Consider the following 20,730-nt stretch of genomic DNA (forward strand, 5'->3'; position numbering starts at 1 on the left):
TGATATCGAGTAAAGAGTGTTTGTGAATAAAAGCAAGAGCCCAGGCAATCTATGGCGTAAATAAAGCTTTTTGGGCTCCTGCGGTTTTCGTGATCTATTCAAAGTGTCCGATAATTGTCATCACCCTTTTATGAGACAGCTTCCATTTAATATACTCTCATAAATTAATTTTGAGTGAAATATATTAACGTTTATCGACTCAAGTACTGGCTTATAGCATTTTTAGGTGGATACTTTTAGCGACATCAACAACTTTTTCTCACCTTTCGACACACGGTTTATTCATGGAAGTATCCAATATTAACGTCCGTCAAACGAGAAATATTTTATTGTCCTTGTTTGTAGGTTTCTGATGCAAAATTCACAAAAAGAGTCGGCTGAGTGTTTTAATTTTTTCCTTTCTTTGATGGTTTTGGTAACTCGGGAAAAATGAAATATTTTTAAGCGGACACTCCGCACAATCAAAATAAATATGAACGGTTGGCAGTACTCAATGACTCAACCAAAAATATTAAAAATGAGAATTCTCTTGTATGCCTCGCGATGTGTTTTCACCCACCGCTCATTTAAATGGTTTACAAAAGTCGCTACTCGCGTCGCCGAGGGATAAATTGATCGGAGTTTCGCGGGGAAATAAGATATCATTAGGGGTTTTTACTTAGAGTTACATTCATGATTATTCGATCTATCAAATTCAAAGCTGTTCAATGCTAATCCTCACAATAACAAACATTTTACTGACGAATGTTGAAAAAAAAAGTTGCTATTATTGCACTCATCATCGTTTCACAGACATTTTTGGAAGCAGATTTCAATGCGACCGAAGTGGCGACAGAAATCATTCCTTGATGTAGTCCCCTTGTTTTTAACGTAAACAACCTAATCCAGTTGGCAACACTGGTGTCACACGGTGTCATGGCGGAGTGGTGTTGGGGAGGATGACAGTAATGTTTTCTTTTGCTGATGGAATTGATCCTATTTCAGTAACTCGTCGTATTGAATATCCTGATGGAAAAAAAGAAAACCAGGAAGTTCAAGAGCAACAAAATGTGTTGCGTGAAAGGATGCTCGAACCATACTGTTGCGAATTCAGTCTCCCTTCACAAATTGCCGAAAGAGGCGAACTTGAGGAAGAAGTGGGAGCAAGCCTTGAAAATGGTTGATTATATCCCAAAGAACGCTGCCGTTTGTAGTGAACACTTTCAAGAAGGCGACTTTATGAAGACGCGTAAGTAAATATTTACGCCTATACTATTTTCAGCGTCCGTAAATGTGGCTACTTAACCTATACCAATTTGTTTGATTTTTTAATGTCCGTAGTACGGGTTATTATGCATTAAAAAATGAAATTATTTGTTATTAATTATAGGCCCTCCGTTCTTTCGACGTCGTTTGCGACCTGATGCTGTCCCATCGAGCAATATACCTGAAAGTTGTGTTTCGTCGAAGACCTCTCAAGACAGTGTTTTGACTGAAAACCGAGTGACACGGGATAAAAGACAAGAAAATTCAGTGCTGGTGAAACACACAGATACGTCGTGGTAGGTAGATGTCATTAACCTGTGGCTGTCGAAATTTTCTCGTTCACTTAATGCAACCTTGACGTGTAGGAGCCGGAGTTTTATTTGAATTGCCTTTACCGCTGATATCTCTCACAGCGATTATAATTTTCTTTACGTTACCGTGTGTGGCAAAGTATGTGAGATAACCTTCGGCGTATTGAGGGGAAAATTGCTCCGTTGGTGAGGACTCAAAGGTACACTTGCTAACTGTAAGTGTACCATTTTAAACATCGTTAAACCGCCATGTAGCGGACATGTATGGGTCCGGAGAAAGTGCCGTCTATTCATAGAAAAAAAAAGAAATCCAGGGAAAAATCCCTGTGGGTGTTGGGGTCGGTTAAGGGGTGGGTGAAGAAAGAATTTGACCATTTGTTTTCGGGAAGGGTATCTTAAGGAGAGGAGAGTGGGTGAAAAACACTTGTTCATTCATGAGCATACTCATATCACTCTTCACAATTTCGAATTGCTCTAAAACATCAAGTCTTGCGCCCTTACTTTCCAAGTGTAGAATTTCAGGTTGAAAATGACAACAATGCAAAGTCTGTAGAAGGTGTTTGGTGAGAAGTGACGTTTCATCCCCATTTTTTCCAGCACCTTCTATGTTCTTTCATTCTGGTAATGAAACTTCTGCCTCTTTTACCGATGTAACACATGTTGCATGAACTTTGTAAAGGCCAGATTGATGGCTGGAATCTATTTTATCTTTGTTACAACACAAAATTTTACCGAGAGTGTAGGGGTTGTAGAAAGAAGCATTGAATTTATTTTTGGGGAATTTGCGAGCAAGCCTGTTTGAAAGACCTCCCACAAACAATGACCGGCACCATTTTTTAGAATTCTCTGTGATGAGGGAAGGGAGCAAAGCTGTGAAATGGCTCGCGTTTTTATCTTTCTCTGAAGCATTTTGGTAATAATGTTTACACTATAGCCATTGATTTAATATTGGTAAGTTCACAATTGAAATTCACTGCATTTAATGGTAGATTAACCAATCTATGTAACATGGAATGAAATGAGGATAATTTTTGGGATGTTGGATGGCATGAGTCACTTGGAATGATTGTATCGCTATAGCAGGGTTTTCTATATTCACCAAATTCATGTTTGTCACCAACAATGGATATGGAGAGATCAAGAAAGTTTATTTGCTTATTGGATTCTATTTCCACTGTGAATATAATATTAGGATGTTGGACATTTAAAGGATTCAGAAAGTTATCTAATTGTCTGACACTTCCGGTCCAGCAGCGGATGATGTCGTCAACATAACGGTTCCAGTAAAAGATATGGATGAAAGGGGGTGCCTGGAATTAAATAATAGGGTGGTTTCCTTAATCAAAGAAAACAAAAGGCATTGATTGCGATTCCTTACCCACCATTAGTGTATTCATAATATACAAATTATTTGGTTATAGAAATACCGGTTTAGACGAATGGCAATGGTCAATTTCAACCTCATTTGAAAAAGACCAGATTGGCGCCCATGCGATGCCACTCCACGTGACGTCATAGGGACCTAGTTTCTATACAAGTTGACAGAAGTTTTACTTCGTCTGAGATTACCAATGTATGTATGAGGCACAGAGCTCAGGCAAGCATGTCTTAATAATCACACATTAAAAATAACCAAGTTCGGAAAGTTTCCTTCGTTTGATAAGGTATTAATAATCCTTAATTAATCCAAGTGCTACCTGCTAGCAGGGTACTCTTCTACCTGTTAGCATCCTGCGTCATATCAGCACTCAAAGCCTTGCCCCAAAGTCACCTCACTTGTGGCAGCGGGAACCAGAATGACGTCACACAGGGTTTTCCTGGCATTCATACTTAGCCGTCGCATTTTCACGTGCTTGAAAATGTTTACTTTTCATTTAATCGTGAAAAATAGATATCGTCATTTAAAAATCTAATAGCGTGAAATATGTACTCCAGGAGTAATAATCTTTCGATTTAGGCAATAAAAAAATAATAGGAAACCACCCTATTGGCATTCTAAATTGTCCATAAATATTTCAGCTAATATGGGTGAAAGGGAGGAATCCATGGCAAGGCCCTCTGTTTGAAGTTCAAGGAGACATGGGTAAAGATAGTGTCCTTGCAGTAACTTAACTCCTGTTCTCTATTATACAGACTATGGTGTTGCACGGACAGCCTCCTTTTTCTATTGCAAATGCCTCTCGATGCCCTTGATGGACGCTGTAACCAGTGGCGTAGCAGGAGAGAGGGAGGTCTGTGGGGTCTGGACCCTCCCCCCCCCAAAACATGAACTTTTTCCCCACTAAAGACGTTAATGTGCGTGTGGACGTTTCTTGACCCGGGAGACGAAAGTCATATATTCCTATACAAGTGAATGAATGCCTAATGTATATGTTTCCTAGCTCACCCCCTTTTATGACGGTCGCGGGTGTATGACGTCTTTGTTTCGGGACCCAACGCTGCGGGTTTAGGATTTACCCTCGGAATCCGGGAGCAGGTATCCTGACCCCTCGTCTTTTATAACCCCTCTTAGCGGGTCATGCAATTGTTTACCCAGTCAGTTTTCGAAATAAATATTTCTTCTTTTCTCAAGAAATATAAACTAAGAATTGAATTCTTTCGTTTGAGCTGCATTTACAATTTTTAAAAAATTCAACGATAAATATTAACTTATATCTCGAGTTATGTGTAAACATCAACGTGGAAATTGTTGCTTCATTAAATGTATTAATACTGACCTAAGAACTTCTTTTAAAATTTGACAATGCTCGGAAAAAAATGAGGAATTCAATCCAATGTCTGCAATTTACGTGCAAGCAACAGTTATCCATGTGCCAAATACGTATAATCAATCCATAAGTTGACGGCAAACCAATGCTGCAGGTATGGTCGTAAACCCTGAAAGGAGGGAGCACAACTACTCTCGGAGTCCGAGATAATGCGCAGTCCCAGCGGGGAGGGGTGGAAAAAGGTTGGTACTGAGAGTGTGTGATTATCAGCTAGACCCTTTTTAATGAATGCCCTCCAAAAATGCTCCGTACCACGAGAAAGAAGAGTCTCATGGGGCTCAGTACAGCAGTCATGCCAAGACGAAAACTCCGCCGTCTCGAAAGGGTTCATACACAATCACTTTGCCTCCTAAGAGAAGATAAAATATTGAAAAATCATCAAATTGCAAAACATTTCTTTAACAAATGAAGTTTTTTCGGTTACGAAAAGTGTTTTAATGAATGTAAAAACTTCTAATTATAATGAAAGATGATTTGCAATTTTCCGCAAAAATAAATTTAATCCGACCAGAGTTTCGATGTTACTACATCATCGTAACATTGAAACTCGGGTCGGATTAAATTTATTTTTGTGGAAAATTGTAAATCATCTTTCGTTATGAATCAATTCCACTCCATCTCGCTTGATTCCTCACGGTTCCCACTCAACCGTGAAAACCTTAAAACCGTGAATAAGCCGTGAATTTTGTCTGCCGTGAAAAAACCTGGAAATAGCCGTGAATTTCGTCATAAAACCTTAAGAATCTCTCAAACTTAATTGTTGAACAACGATAGACGGGTTAAAAGAAAAAAAAAACGATATTTCAATCATGTTTCGAGGTCATTCACGTGCAGGCAATGTCCACGCATTCACCTGCACACGTGTATTCGAAAGCGCAACTATTAATTGGTCCGTGTGTGCCATGACAGCACATTGACCTTAAGCCTGCGATTGGAAGACGTTAATCCTGGCAAAAAATCAGGCTCTTCTTCACTTCCCTGCTCTCTCCATTTTCGCACTCACACCCTTTAGCCGGACATGAATTTTGCTAACGATAGGTGACGTTATGAGAGATACACTTCCCTACCTCACTGCTCCCTCCATTTTGCCTCTCACAACCTTAAGCTTCACCTAAATTTTGATATCGATAGGTGACGTCTTGAGAAATAGCACTGTCATTGCCGCATTTGCATTCAAGGCATCTGTCGCGTTTGTTACATTTTTAGTTAACGTTCGGCCGATGATTGCTACATGATCAATATTTCTGCCTAAAATGCCTTATCTGAAAACCGTGAATTTGATGACATTGAGACCGTGAAAACCTGGAGAAAAAAACCGTGAATATTATAATGTAGTTAGAGTGGGAACCCTGGTCCTCGAATTTTATACCCGCTACTTATGTTAGTATGTATCCTCATTTTAAAAAATTATGTCTTCTTCCTTTCAGGTGTCACATAAATGAGAAGTTATTGCATAGTGACATGTGCATTAATTTATTTCTGCTTCCATGTAATATTTTTTGCTTTGTATGTACACTCACTTTTTTTCTCTCTGTTTTCTCCTTTCATTGCAAAGTCAACAGACCATGATGGGAAAGCAAGTCTGCGCTGTGATCGGTTGTGTTCCGGACGTGATCGTCTACCCGTTTCCCCCGCACCTAAGCAAGTAAGGACGCACCCACCACGAGATAAAACAATAATGATCAATGTTATTGTTATAATCTTCATGCATACAGTGAAACCTCGTATGTAGTGAACCTCTTTACATCATAAACCTCCATACTTCATACCACCCCTACGGTCCCGTCTGATTTACATGTAAATTTATAGGCAAACCTCTATGTAGTGAACCTCTTAATATCGTAAAACCTCCACTTATCAAACCAAGGAGACTCCCCTAAGACACCATAACTACCTCCGCAAATCATACCGAGACAACTAGAGACCATTAATGCAGCTGCAACTACGTACATGAAACATTTTCAGCAATAAATGCTTCACACTTATTTTTTTTCTTATACACCTTTAATATGCTGTAATTTTCACGTTAATCATCAGTTGTGTTCATTTTGTTCCATGTGAGAGCATACCTAACAGTAAAAAAGAAAAAAGATATCCAACTATCCTAATCATTTTAAGTGACTGTTGAATTAAAAGAGATCACATCGTTTCCTCTCGAATCGTGGTAAAAATCATGTGATAGCACTAGCTTTCTATTATTATTAAATAATAAATACATGTTCACTAATGCATGCATGTTTATTTAAATATATAAATGTAATGGTTTAAAAGACAGTAGTGCCTTTCATTTCCGAAGGTTAAGAAAAAATGGTGCAAATCACTGAAACCTCTCCATAGTGAACCCCCATACATAAAAATTGCCCCAATTTTGGTCCCTTCCATTACGTTGTAAAGAGGTTTTACTGTATCTAGATAAGTTGAGGATTCATGATCGATGATGATAACGTTTTCCAAGAGTAGACACGTGTGGGAACATGGAGAATCCCCCCCCCCCCAGAGCTCAGAGAAATTTTAAATCCATTTTACTTAAATGCATTAATATTACTTATAGAATAGTGTAAGGATTTACAAAATATCCCTCAGAAAGCTGCAAAACTCATTATTTATCCTAATTTTTTTCTGGGGAGGGCCCCTGCACCATCGATTTCCCTGGCGGGTATGCCACATATCAGTTGTGCCTAAAACCCCTCCCAGCCTTAACCCGTCAGCTCCCAAAGTTTTTTTTAAATTCAGACATATTTCACTTTTAAAAAATATGATACATATGAGCTCAACACAATGAACACAATTCAAACTGAGTGAATAATAGGGGAAACCTTCTACTACGTATGTGCACCGAAATGTACGCTAAAATTCACATATTATATGCATTGCAGGAGTATAGGCTCAGCACTGCACTGGGTGCCATATGGCACCCGTGGGCGTTGACGGTTTAATTCCTAGCTGCACCCCTGGATAGTTGGATACGTTTTTCCTTATTTACTGTTAGGTATGCTCTTATATGGAACTAAATGGCCATAACTAATGGTTAACATGAAAATTACAGCATATTAAAGGTGTATAAGAAAAAGAAATAAGGATGAAACCTTTATGGCTGAAAATGTCATTCCATGTGCGTAATCATGGCTGCATTAACCCGTCAACGCCCACGGGTGCCATATGGCACCCAGTGCAGTGCTGAGCCAATACTCCTGCAATGCATTTAATATGTGAATTTTAGCGTATGTTTTGGTGCACATACGTAGTAGAAGGTTTCCTCTATTATCCACTCAGTTTGAATTGTGTTCATTGTGTTAAACTCATATGTATCACATTTTAAATATATATATAAAGTGAAATATGTGTGCATTTAAAAAAACTTAGGGCGGGTTAATGGTCTCTAGTTGTCTCTGTACAATTAGCGGAGGTAGTTAGGCCTTCTCGGGTGTATCTCCTTGGTATGATAAGTGGAGGTTTCACGATATAAAGAGGTTCACTACAAAGAGGTTCGCCTATAAATGTACGTGTAAATCTGACGGGACCGTATGGGTGGTATGAAGTATAGAGATTTATGATGTAAAGAGGTTCACTACATAGAGGTTTTACTGTATCTTAAAATTTATCTAATGGAGCCAATATTGCAAAGTGAAAACCACTATAACAACTTTGCCTAAATTGCACAAATATATTCATATATACATGGAGGTTCACAATAGAGAGGTTTTAATAATAGGCACCATTTTTTCATATCCTTCGGAAATGAAAGGCACTACTGCCTTTTAAACCATCATATTTATACATTTAAATAAACATGCATGCATTAGTGAACATTTATTTATAATTTACTAATTACAGAAAGCGAGTGCTATTGTATGATTTATACCATGATTCGAGGGAAAACGATGTGATCTCTCTTAATTCAACAGTCACTTAAAATGATTAGGATAATTGGACACCTTTTTTTTTACTTACCGTTAGGTATGCTCTCATATTGAACAAAATGGCCACAACTGATGATTAAAGTGAAAATTACAGTATATTAAAGGAGTATAAGAAAAAAAAAGGGTGAAACATTTATCGCTGAAAATGTCATTCCATGAATGTAATCGCAGCTGCATTAATGGTCTCTTGTTGTCTCGGTATGATTTGTGGAGGTAGTTAGGCTGTCTCGGGGGTATCTTTTCAGTATGATAAGTGGAGGTTTTACGATATAAAGAGGTTCACTACAAAGAGGTTTGCCTATAAATTTACATGTAAATCTGACGGGACCGTAGGGGTGGTATGAAGTGTGGAGGTTTATGCAATGTAAAGAGGTTCACTATGTAGAGGTTTTACTGTATCTAGATAAGTTGAGGATTCATGATCGATGATGATACTTTTTCCCAACAGGGCTAAATTGTGGATAGACAGATGTGGGAACATGGAGTTGTACGCCCTGCCCATTGAGAAGCTGTTCATCTCGTTTGGCGTGTGCAGGAGCCACTTCAGTCGCGAGCAGTACCAAGACGACTCGTGCTCCAGCCTCGTTGACTGGTCCATTCCCGACGTGAGCCTTCCCGTCCTGAGTGACTCTGAATCCGACGATGAGCCATTGCAGGTGATCAAATTGGATAGGGCAGCCTCGCTGATGAGATTCGTGGGAATGCCGGACGACGAGCAGAAGGGTGAATCTGATACGCCAGCTCAGCGGCACGGCGATTCGATGGCGAGGCGTGTGGTCACCTCCAGACTGGGTACGTAACTGGGAACGGCAAACTGCCCACAACGGGAAGCCACGGCGGACCTGCCGAGCATCGGGTGTTGGGTAGTTAGTGTGGCAGATACGGAAAAAACCATTGAACAGACAGAATCCCTTTATAGTCGAGGCGAATTCAACTTAGCACCATTTATAAGCACCGATTCATTCTCCACTGAAGCTAAAATCAAAGTAACAATCACTAAACAGACCCGGAATGACGAGTGTTGAATTTTCTTTGCTTATGGGGTTCCACTGGCTGAAAACATGATTTCGCAATATCACCCTTGAATATGATTATCGTGGTATTGCTATGAAAATTGAGCATTTCGTGCCGTCAGGCATATCGCTGTTTTTTGTAGTGAATAACTATTCCCATGGCCACGAATAAAAAGATAATTCCATATTAAATACATACTAGTTTTGAAAATGGAAATCCTAACTAGCCGTCAAATTACAGAGTAAAGGTGGCATCATGGGGAAATAAGTCAATGTCCAAATGTTGATTTATGTTTCGCCAGTAAGAAGTTATTACAGTCTCTTAATGTTGTATCCGCTCTAATGCTTGAGGAGATGAATTTTTAATGATGAATGTTTGCAGTAGTCCACTGAAAAAGAGTCATTGACAGTTGACACATTGCTTGCCATGGACGTAATACAGGGTGTTTATAAATCAATATCGGGATTTTAACGCTTTATAATATTTATTAAATCATACTTACAGTTATAAATTATATGTCCAATGAAAGAGCAACTCGAAAAGTTTTGTCATTTAGCACCAATGCGCACGTGCATGAAATGTTTCCGCTGCTATTCGCTAGAAAGCAGTTGTAGCGACCACGGATTACCTGCCAACTTCACCATGGAAATGTCGTTTCATGATGATGATGATTTTCTTGATCATGTTGTCTTCAGTGTTGAATCGACCTTTCACCTCATTGGATATGTAAACACTCATAATTTGCGTAACTGGGGTTACTGTGCAACACACACACGTTGCACAGTAACTACAGATTCAGTCTTTGCAAACTGTAAAACACAAAACGCTTTCTGTTCACTTGTCGCCATCTTTGCTACTACCGCTTTCTAGCGGATCGCGGCGGAAACATTTCATGCACATGTGCATTGTTTAAAAAAACTTTTCGAGTTGCTCTTTCATTGGACATATGATTTATAACTGTAAGTACAATGTAATAAATATTATAAAGCGTTTAAACCCCGATATTAATTTATAAACACCCTATAGTACGTCCTGTTAATTTTCCTGAATTAAATCTAAACTTGAAGCTTTTTAGTGGTGGAAGGGCTCCATATTAACAATGAAAAAACACTTTGTTACTTCCACAAAATTCACAGAGTTTCTATTTTATTACCGGTTTCGGCTATTACACCATTTTCAAATACTGTATATCTACTATACAATATACTTCTATATCTATTACAGTAAACTCTCGATTATACGAAGCAGGATTTTACGAAGTTTTCGATTATACGAAGTGATAGTACGGTACCGGCGAAAAGCCTATGGTAAATACATGGTGCTATTTGATTATACGAAGTTTCGATTATACGAAATATTTCGAATTTACGAACCTCGGATCGGTCCCCAGGAGCGAATGGCATTCGTTTATACGAACTATGGCGAAATATTTGTCAACAAAACTAGTTACGCCGGCGTAAGTAGCTAGAAAAATCAGCGCTTCCAACCGTGGTTCATCAAAATTGTGAAATCGTAAATGATAGTGCAACTTTGGAGAGAAAGGGTTCGCCTAAAACCTCACGGTGGGAATTTAGGGGAAGTAAGAGTTAAGTAAAATATCGCGACTGATATAATGCCCCTATTTTCGTGCCTATTCGTAAACATCGCATCGACAATACTTCGTAGTTTAACATGTCAGGAAGGTCGAGCGGGGTATTTCGTACACTCCTAATTAACCCTTTGCACTGCTGTGAACGTACCTGGTACGTTCGCAAGGCAGGCTGCTGTGAACGTACTTCGAAGACTACTTGACTACTTTTCGCCGGAGCACTTCGAAGGGTCCCTAATCCGGGACCCTTTCCTCGACGAGCTCACCCTCGCTGGCCCCTCTCTTCGACCCTCCGAGCGTGGGGCCTTTCTCCCCAAAAGTGACCACTCTGATTGCATTTTGAAAATCTATCAATCAATGCCATCATCAAAAATAATTGTTTGCATCGCACTCCTGCCTATCAGGCATTCAAGTACGTCTCTGAACCGTGTTTCTGCGATGAGGAATAACGACTTTGTTAACTTTGCTAAAATGGCCAAGTTAATAAAATTTACTTACTTAAAATTTACTTACAAAGACGTACTTTATTTCCTCCACTACAATCGCAAATTGCTGGAAATCGGCCGGATTCCCTTTGATAGCGCATCATGAGGATGTTCTCGAGGTTGGTAATTGATACAACTAGCCTACTAGTAATTCTAGTGCTATAATATCACGGCTATGGTTGATTCGTTACGCCATACCTTCAGGAAGCAGCAGCGGATAAAATCGCGGAGGAGATTAGAGGCTTAAAAGATGATTTTGAAAAATTCTTGGAAAAAGCAGGAAGAGCACAGCGCGCAACATCAAACGATTATATTGCCCTTGACGATGAACTCCGGGCTTGCGACAATGGGACGCTGGTACATGCGTCGGAAGAAGCAGCGGCCGGGACTAGTCATAATAGCAGTGACGACGAAGATGAAAGTGAAGTAATTTCACCAAATAAAAAAGAAGTACCCGCTGCCCTCCAAACATTAAGATATATTGATCTGGCTAACGAGTTAGGTCGCCAATTTCATTCCCATTTATGCAAGTGAGAAACCATGGAGGAAGCGGCGATGGAGAAGGGCAAAAAGGAAAAAAATAATTGATATTTTAGTAGTATCCTTTCGTGTATATAATAGCCTTCCTGAGTAAACAACTTCAATATCTTAAGTATTGGGCTCTATTAACCACCAACTTATTTTTCAGGCTACTCGTAATGAAGACGCACTTCTAACCGTGAACTTTCTTCTCGCGCGTCTCCCCGTTTTCCCATGCCGAGAGATCTTTCTTTCCAAAGTCTTTGTTTACTTCCTCCCGCGACCTTCTGCTGATCTTGCTGACACCCATCTTACGCATCCCAAACCCCTCCTTCCCCAGCATTTCCCATTCACTCCCTCCCCCTTAAGGTGACAGAGGTCGAGTGCGTCGCAAAAAATACGGCCCCCAAACGTAGACTGAGGCAGAGCTGAAGGCCATTTCCCCACCCTTCTTTCTCCTGCCCCCTTCACTACTGTTCACCACTCCTTTGTGCTGACCAAACTTCTTTCCTCAGGCGATCCCCATCCCACTCTTATTCACCCCACCCACTGGGAACGTTCCCCGATGGTGGAGAAGGGCATGGTTCATCTTTACCTGCAACGGGGGTAAGTTATTAACCGGAGAGAGGCTGAAGAAGTATCTTCCACTATCAGGGAAATGGTGCCGCGCTTATAATTCTCTCTCTTCTTCTCTGCTGACGTTTCAATTGAAATTATTTTCTTTGCTCTTTCCCCACTATATTTATTTACGATTATTGCGCGACTATTTTTAAGTGCTAAAGCTAAGAAAATCTTTTCTCTACGTCAATGATTCTTTGCATAACTTTCAATACGGAGGAGAAAGGGACACGAAAACAAAATGAGGAGAATGTACAGGTTTTCGCGGGTCATTTTTGGGAATTCACGCAAGTGAACCAATACTTCACACACGCTGAGAAATGATGAAACATCTCTTGTAGAAAAACAATCAATGCGGATAATAACGTTTCCCTCTTTATTTCTCCGATAATGGAAGATGTTTCTCCTGTCGTTTTCCGGTTGGAACCTTGCTCCTGTCGGCATAAAAGAAGAGAGAGAAATACTATATGAACATAGCACTTCACACCCGGTATGAAGAATATGGTCCGGATGAAGAATAAAGTCTTTCGTAGCAACGTCTGCGAAGATGATGGAGCACAGTATCCGGACGGAGAGCTCAAACAGAATTTACTTCAAATATTCGCCAGAAGATAATCATATCCTATGAAATTTAGAATCGTAAATGAATCTCAACAAAAATAACCAATGGAAAAGATAGCACATTCAACTGAATATACAGAGTAACTCGAAATATTAACTTACGAAGGTTATTTTGGAAACGGGTGGAGGCCCTCGTTTTTCTTTTTTTTTTTCTCGTCACTGATCTGAGCGATAGAGGGCGACATAAATGGCGGTTAGGCCGGCTGCCGCTAACATTCCGTGGGTGCTGGAAACAAATATCTATCATACGCGAACTTAATAGTTGTTATTCACTCCTAACCACATATTTATAACATTAAATTCTTATAATAAACTTTGCAATTCATTATTTGATTACGTTTTCTAAACTTGTCGAGAATTTCTTAAGCGATCGTTGATGTTGAAGTATGAACAAGAAATGGGAACTTTATGGTGGTATAATTATTTAACGATTTTTCACATCATAAATCGATAACAAAAAGCCTTTTCTATGAATAATACCGAGAATAACCACCGAAAACATTTAAATAAGACCACTGAAGACAAAAAACGGCGGAAGAAACAAATGCGAACATTTTTTTCTTGACTTATGAAAAAGGTTTGAATTTACGAAACTCGATTTTACGAAGTGCCGATTTTCCGGTCCCACTGACTTCGTAAAATCAAGAGTTTACTGTATATATATTCTATTCTACAGTGAGTCCTCGTTCTACGTCAACCTGTTTAACGTCATTTCGCAATAACGTCACGAAAATTTTGAGATCGTCATTCGTTTATCGCACCTTCGCTTCGCGATAACCTCAAGTCTTTTAAATTTCGCGCGAGAAAAAAACGGGAAGCGGCGGGCGTTGCAGGTTGTTCGTTTTGTGGGCGGTAATACAGTCAGTCTAAACAAAGTGTAAAACGGTGTGTTTTTTGTTAATTGCGATTACGGTTTTAGCAAAAAAGCGAAGCGAAGTTCTGAAAAATGAATTCTTACGTAGGTGCGCAAGGTTTTACTCGATATAATGGTTTTCAGGAACCTAAAAAGTGATTTCAAGGCATTTTTCCGTGTAGAACTCTGAGTTTTTGTCGTCACTTTTTTCGCCGTGTTCACAATAATTTTGGTTCCTATAACTGCGACGATGTTTCAGCGATGATGATGCCCAGGCGACGCTCGCCCGGGCGACCACCATAGCGAAGCCGAAAAGCAAATGCGGAAAGATACAGTAATGGGAAAGGATTTACATCACTGCTGCTATTGTCGTCGATGAAGACAGGAACTCGTATTTATGCCATAGTTTGGCATTCCCATCATATGCCCCACTTATGATACGCTAAAATTTTTTCGTGTAGCAATTGTGAGGTCTAGGAGCCGATATTCACTTTTTACATTGTTTCTTATGGGATATTATGCTTCGATTAACGTCATTTCGTTTATCGTCACATTTTTCAGGAACGGTAAGTGACGTTTAATGAGGACTCACTGTATATCTATTATGTATACTTCAAATATTGTATGTACAGTGGAACTTGGTTAGTACGTTCCTCGTTTTCCTCCTTAGTACGGCGATTTCTCTCGGTCCCGGTACCATCCGAACAAAATACAGGTAAAAGTATTTGGTTAGTACGTTTGAAAAAATTGCGCTTTCCTGGTTAGTACGCTCAAAATTGCTTGCCATGACGCAACCCGCAATTCGTTCTCTATTATCTTCATTAGGGTCGTAAACCTCCGAATTCTTGATTTAATTTATTATTATTAGCCATTGACATTCTTGCATTCATTCCACATCCCTTTCTTCGACTGTGATTTATCCAAACGCATTTCTCAATTCTAGTGACGTGATGAATAATAAAATGCGGCCATTTATCAGGAATGTCTGACTAACTAAACTGCAGCCAATGAGAAGCCCCGATTTTCCCCACTCCGAGCTCCTCACCAACTATTGCCTCTGCAGTGCCCACTGCGCACAAATTTCGCGAGTGGGCAATTGTTGCTATTGCACGAGTTATCATGATGAAGAAATGAGTCTTATCCAAATCCCACTTTATCTAAAGCAGTACTGCATAAACTCGACGTCTAGGCGGTTTAGGCTCTGGAGTACGTACGTATTAACTTACTTACGTGCGTACTTGACTACTGCTGCGGGAGCAGACGATGCTCTGGATCTCCACGCGAAGCTTAGCTTAAAAATACTTGATTTCGGCACGAAAGCAGACGACATTAGACTTTTTTTAAAGTATATTTCAACTGTATAATAAAAAATCTTCTTGTAATTACGTCGTAATCTAATATATTGCGTGTTATTAATCGATATATCGATCGATATGATTTCATTCAAGAAGCGAATGTGGACGGCTGTCGCCGTAGTTAAAGGTTAATATAATTTTGTCCAATTTTTATGATGTTTAAAAACAACCCGTTGACATACTCAGGGTTGTTGCTATATTCTCCGAGTATGCTGTGACAAAAAAGGAATGACTTAGCTTTACTTGCCCTCTTTCTATAAATATATATAGGATAAATCACGGAAGATAGACGCCGTTTTCATGTAATTGTCGTCGGGAAATCTACGAAACATTGTGATTTTTATTCACATGGTATTGTTTTTCAATGTAGCGCTCATTTTAAAGGTGAAAAGAGTTCAGGAAGGCGATCCTACGAGAACTACCGATAGTAGATGTAATTATGACGACTTTTCCACAGATTGCAATTACCCCGACTGCTATTATTTACTTTCCTCGTTAGCACGTTTTCCTGGTTAGTACGTTCATTTTTTGTGGTCCCTTCAGAAACGTACTAAACAAGTTCCACTGTATTTGAAAATGGTGTAATAGCCAAAACCGGTAATGAAATAGAAACTCTGAATTTTGTGGAAGTAACAAAGTGTTTTTCAATGTTAATCTTTCTGAAGATTGCCATGGACGTAATATTACATTATCCGGCTGCTGTATATCCGTGTTGCAGATTTTCCGTGCACGATTTTCACTCTCGCTCAGTATTTACCACTATCTTTATAAATAAAATAATAAAATCGGATGCAAAGTCATCAGAATTACTGCATTAATGCTATAATATACTGGGTTTAATATTTGTGTTAGATTCCCCTTCGTAAAATAGAAGCAATCGCACACTTACTGAATTCACGGGAGCACCGTGTTCCTGTTTTCAAAGCCTTTCAACATGCGACTGCACTCCTTGATCACGGATGCACGTCCCGCAGCAGTTGCAACCCGGGCAACTTGGGCGAGAGGCGACTACGTGGCATGGTGCCTAACAGTGTATTTTCCAACGTCGAGCAGTAGTTTTGAAGCGTTCCTGCTAGCCACTTTTCTGCTCCGTGATCACAAAACCACGGAAGTGTGGTTTTCGAAACCAGGTCTTACATGGAGCATTAATAATACGAGTACAACCATGTTATCGCCGCTAAAAAGATTGCGAACTGGCGAAGAAAGCTCTCAATGAGTCTGGGAAGCACTCATAAATAACAGAATAACTGCATAAATAGTAATATATTGTTTGTTTTACATAAATTATGAACATTACAAGACATTTATGTAAAAGTTTGGGTTATCCGTGCTTTCTGATTATTCGTGCCGTCTCTCCCCATGACTAGCCCACTAGGATAATCGGGAGTGCGCTGTACTTATAAATAAAAATATTAATTGTCTGATGTCAGAGGTTAGTTTAAATCAAAAATATTAGTTTTGGAGACTAATGATGAATATAATTATTTACCTCTGATTGGCAACTTGTGCGAGAGGCGACTGCGTGGTGTGGTGCCTGAAAGTGTTGTTTCCTTTATAAACGTCGAGCAGTTCGTGACATTTTTGTGACATTTAAGTGAAAGTTTGTGTTATCCGTGTTTTCCGATCATTCGTGCCGTCTCTCCCCCATCGTTAGCCCACTAGGATAATCGCGAGTGTAGTGTAAATTCATCAGATGATACACATGGAGGATGCTCCTCTACGTGGGTGAGGCTTGGATGTTGATAGCAGTAGAGAGCATTTGAAATGTGGTTCCATGCATAAGAATGACGAAGACAAAATGGATTGACCGTGTGAGTAATGAGGAAATGCTAAGAAGAGTGGGAGAAAAGAGAAGCCTCCTAAAAACCTAAAGCAGAAGAAGGGACAACTTACATAGTTTGATAACTTAACCATTTCGAGAGAGTGGAGTTCTCTCCTTAGCATGACTGCTATGCTGAGCTCAAATAGACCCTTCAATCCCCACTGTATGGAGCATTTTTGCAGGACATTCATTGAGAAGGGCCTCACGGATAATCACACGCTCTCAGCACTCTTAAATAACAGAATACCTGTAGAATTAATAATATAATGTTTGTTTTAGGTAAATTATGAGCATTGCAAGACATTTAACACGTTGACCGCCACGCCGGTCGTAATGATCTGAGTCAAGTGGCTCCCGTCACTCACCCCATAGCAACAACCTCTCAGAGACATCTCACTATGGTCTCGAATATCGCGTATGTCTCAGAGTTGTCTCGGAGATGTAATCGTGAGACGTTCAGGATTTAAAAAAAAAGTATTTTAATGCCAATATTCCCTTCCATATATATTTTTTGGTGCAATTCTGCAGTTTTGATTATTAAAATCACGACATTTAATATGGGTTTCTTATTTTCAAAAGGTCATCCATCACAAAATTTGTCGCTAAAAATGATCGAGAAAAGTAGGCCATATAACTGTATAATTTAAATTTAATTACTTTTTTGCCTAAATTTAAAGCATACCATAGTACAAAGTCTCATGAGACATCTCAGAGACCATTTTTTTGGGCATAGTGACATCTCAGAGATGTCTCTGAAGTTCTCAAAATGTCTCCGAGACGTAAATTGTGATATTCGAGACGTATTTCTGCTACGTGGGGCCACGCCCGTCACAGTGAGTGGTCTCCGAGCGACTGTTTCAAATTGGATTTCTGACGCCACGAGCGACTGGAATCTCTTGCTAACGTATGGGCCATGACCGTTGTGGCGTCACAATATAAATATTCATTTTAAAGTAAAGTGCAAAAACACGTTTTATGTTTTATGATCTGGGAATAGTTAACGGAATGAAAAACACCAATGGCGTCAGAGGACATATCTACTAAAAACACGGTGGTCAACGTGTTAACATTTATGGTTTGTGGTTCTTTTATCTATGTTATAACATAAAATCTGTCCCAAGTTTAGGTTTCTGACTATGATTTTTATGAATAAAATTGTTCTGGACAATAGCACAACTAGAAATATGCTGTGAGGGGGATGGAGGGATCTGGGGAGCCCCCATCCCCCCCCCCCCCCCCAGACAACGGGAACATTTTTTAACACTGGAAATACATATTACTCCATTTTGGCATGTAAAATTTGGGTTTCACTCGTAATTCTGCAGGAAATCATCACTGCAAGGAAAACATTATTACAGTAAAGCCTCTTTACATTGTAAACCTCCATACTTCATACCACCCATCAGATTTACATGTAAATTTATGGGCAAACCTCTTTGTAGTGAATCTCTTTATCTCATAAAACCTCCACTCATCATACCAAGGAGACACCCCCGAGACGGCCTAACTACCTCCGCAAATCATACTGAGACAACTAGAGACAATTAATGCAGCCGCGATTAAAGGCATTGTGGTCAACGTGTTAAGTGACAGTTTGGTTTATCCGTGTTTTCTGATTATTGGTGCCATCTCTCCCCATCATTAGCCTGGATAATCGGTAGTGTTCTGTATTATTAATACAATTTTCTTTGATTGTAAATTTTCAACAGATGCAGCAGACGCACCAAAGGCAGCTGATGTGTGCAAATCTGGAACCCAACCCGAACGTACTGTGAGTGTACTGAAAAGAGGACGAGAAGTGCCGTTTTCCAAATCAGAACATTCGTCGGGTGTGCCTGCTTGCGAAGACCGGAGTTTAGAATGTTGCGTCGCGGCCGAGAGCGTTGACGGACCAAAATCGGCGATTCCTCCAGCAGAGAGTGACTCAAGATGCAGTGGCGGTGATTCTCCTTGCGGCGTACTCCCCATTGCGGAGGGAACGTCCTCCCCGCCCAGTCCGGCGGGAGATACAAAAGACTCGTTTGAGGACGTTTTCAATTTGAGACTCAGCCCTCTCCTCCAATCACCAGAGTTTTTGTTGCACGACGAGGCATACTGGAAAGAGGTGATTTTTTAATTTACAAAAAGTCTCAAAGTCTTTTACTACTGATCACATTGGTCTTAAAAGGGAGAAGTTTCCGTTTCATCGCAGCCGGAGACGAAATACGGCCATTCCCATGTATTTTAATTTTTTTGCTGATTAATTATTGAATTACAGTTGAGGACCTCAAATCCGGAAAGCTTGGAACAAAAAAGGGTTTCAGGATTACTGGTTTTTATGGATTTCTGGTCTTGAGGGCCTTAACCCAAAGGTATTTCCCATTTCTAATGACTCCTCTTTGATTTAAAGTAGGACAGGCGAATTCTCCATTTCTCTAAGTTATACGTATCAAGGAGATTGAAGCTGAGGAGTTGTTTCATCAGTCGTATTTTTCCATAGCGAAGAGTGTACATGTAGTTACTCACGACACATATACGTAGATGCTTATGTAGCAAAGTAAGCCGTGAGACGTTCCGGATTTCTGGTCTTCCAGATTCCGTATTTGAGGTCCTCAACTGTATGTGTATATATATTGGAAATGCTGTACTATGTCCAGTTTTCCATTATTAGAAATGCCTTGAATTGTGAAATCAAAGGAGAAACTAATGGCACCATGAGCTATATTGAAGGAATAAATTTATTTTATTTTTCTAACTCTTATTCCTTATCATTCGCACTCTTTGAATAATATAGCCTAGTCAAATGAGACCAAAAATATAGGAGTACCCTAACATAAATTCACAACTAGCCAAAAATTTCCAGTAACATTAGGCATTGGTCGGCAAAGGGAGTAGTTTCTGTTTCATCGTAGCCTTAGATGAAATACGGTCATTCCCATGTATTTTAATTTTTTGCTGATTAATTACAGTGAGTCCTCTTTTAACCTCACTTACCGTTCATGAAAAATGTGACGATAAACGAAGTGGCGTTAATCGAAACATAATATCCCATAAAAAACGATGTAAAAAGTGAATATCGGCTCCTAGACCTCACAATTCCTGCACGAAAAAATTTTAGCGTATCATATCTGGGGCATTTTTACGATGGGAATGCCAAACTATGGCATAAATACGAGTTCTTGTCTTCATCGACGACAATAGCAGCAGTGACGTAAATCCTTCTCCATTTTTGTATCTTCCCACATTTGCTTATCGGCTTTGCTATGGTGGTCGCCTAGGCATCATCATCGCTGAAACATCGTCGCAGTTACAGGAACCAAAATTATTGTGAACACGGCAAAAAAAGTGACGACAAAAACACCGAGTTCTACACGGAAAAATGCCTTGAACTCACGTTTTAGGTTCCTGAAAACCATTATGTCAAGTAAAACCTTGCGCACCCGCCTAAGAATTCATTTAGCAGAAAATTTGCTAAAACTGTAATGGCAATTAACAATAAACACACCGTTTTACACTTTGTATAGACTGACTGTATTACCGCCCACTAAACGAGCAACCTGCAACGCCTGTCACTTCGCCTTTTTTCTCGCGCGAAATTTAAAAGACTTGAGGTTATCCCGAAGCGAAGGTGC

At 39.7% G+C, this 20,730-nt stretch overlaps 1 protein-coding gene across 1 annotated transcript; it reads left to right on the top strand.

Annotated features, from left to right (window-relative positions):
• The first annotated feature begins 903 nt into the window (after positions 1-903).
• LOC124170288 lies at positions 904-19,849 on the top strand. The gene is made up of 5 exons (XM_046548998.1): positions 904-1,228; positions 1,370-1,541; positions 5,880-5,969; positions 8,693-9,036; positions 18,829-19,849. The coding sequence occupies exons 1-5, from the start codon at positions 1,009-1,011 to the stop codon at positions 19,233-19,235; spliced, it is 1,233 nt and encodes a 410-aa protein (XP_046404954.1). The 5' UTR covers positions 904-1,008; the 3' UTR covers positions 19,236-19,849.
• The last annotated feature ends 881 nt before the right edge of the window (positions 19,850-20,730 follow it).

This window comes from Ischnura elegans, chromosome 13 (genome assembly GCF_921293095.1).
Source record: "Ischnura elegans chromosome 13, ioIscEleg1.1, whole genome shotgun sequence".
NCBI classification, from domain to species: Eukaryota; Metazoa; Arthropoda; class Insecta; order Odonata; family Coenagrionidae; genus Ischnura; species Ischnura elegans.

Bases quoted from the DNA above. Each gene is read 5' to 3' on its own strand.
- LOC124170288 (XM_046548998.1), top strand. From the start codon at position 1,009: ATGGAAAAAAAGAAAACCAGGAAGTTCAAGAGCAACAAAATGTGTTGC. The intron at 1,229-1,369 runs GTAAGTAAATAT...TATTAATTATAG, and splicing joins AGGCGACTTTATGAAGACGC to GCCCTCCGTTCTTTCGACGT. The intron at 9,037-18,828 runs GTACGTAACTGG...AATTTTCAACAG, and splicing joins TGTGGTCACCTCCAGACTGG to ATGCAGCAGACGCACCAAAG.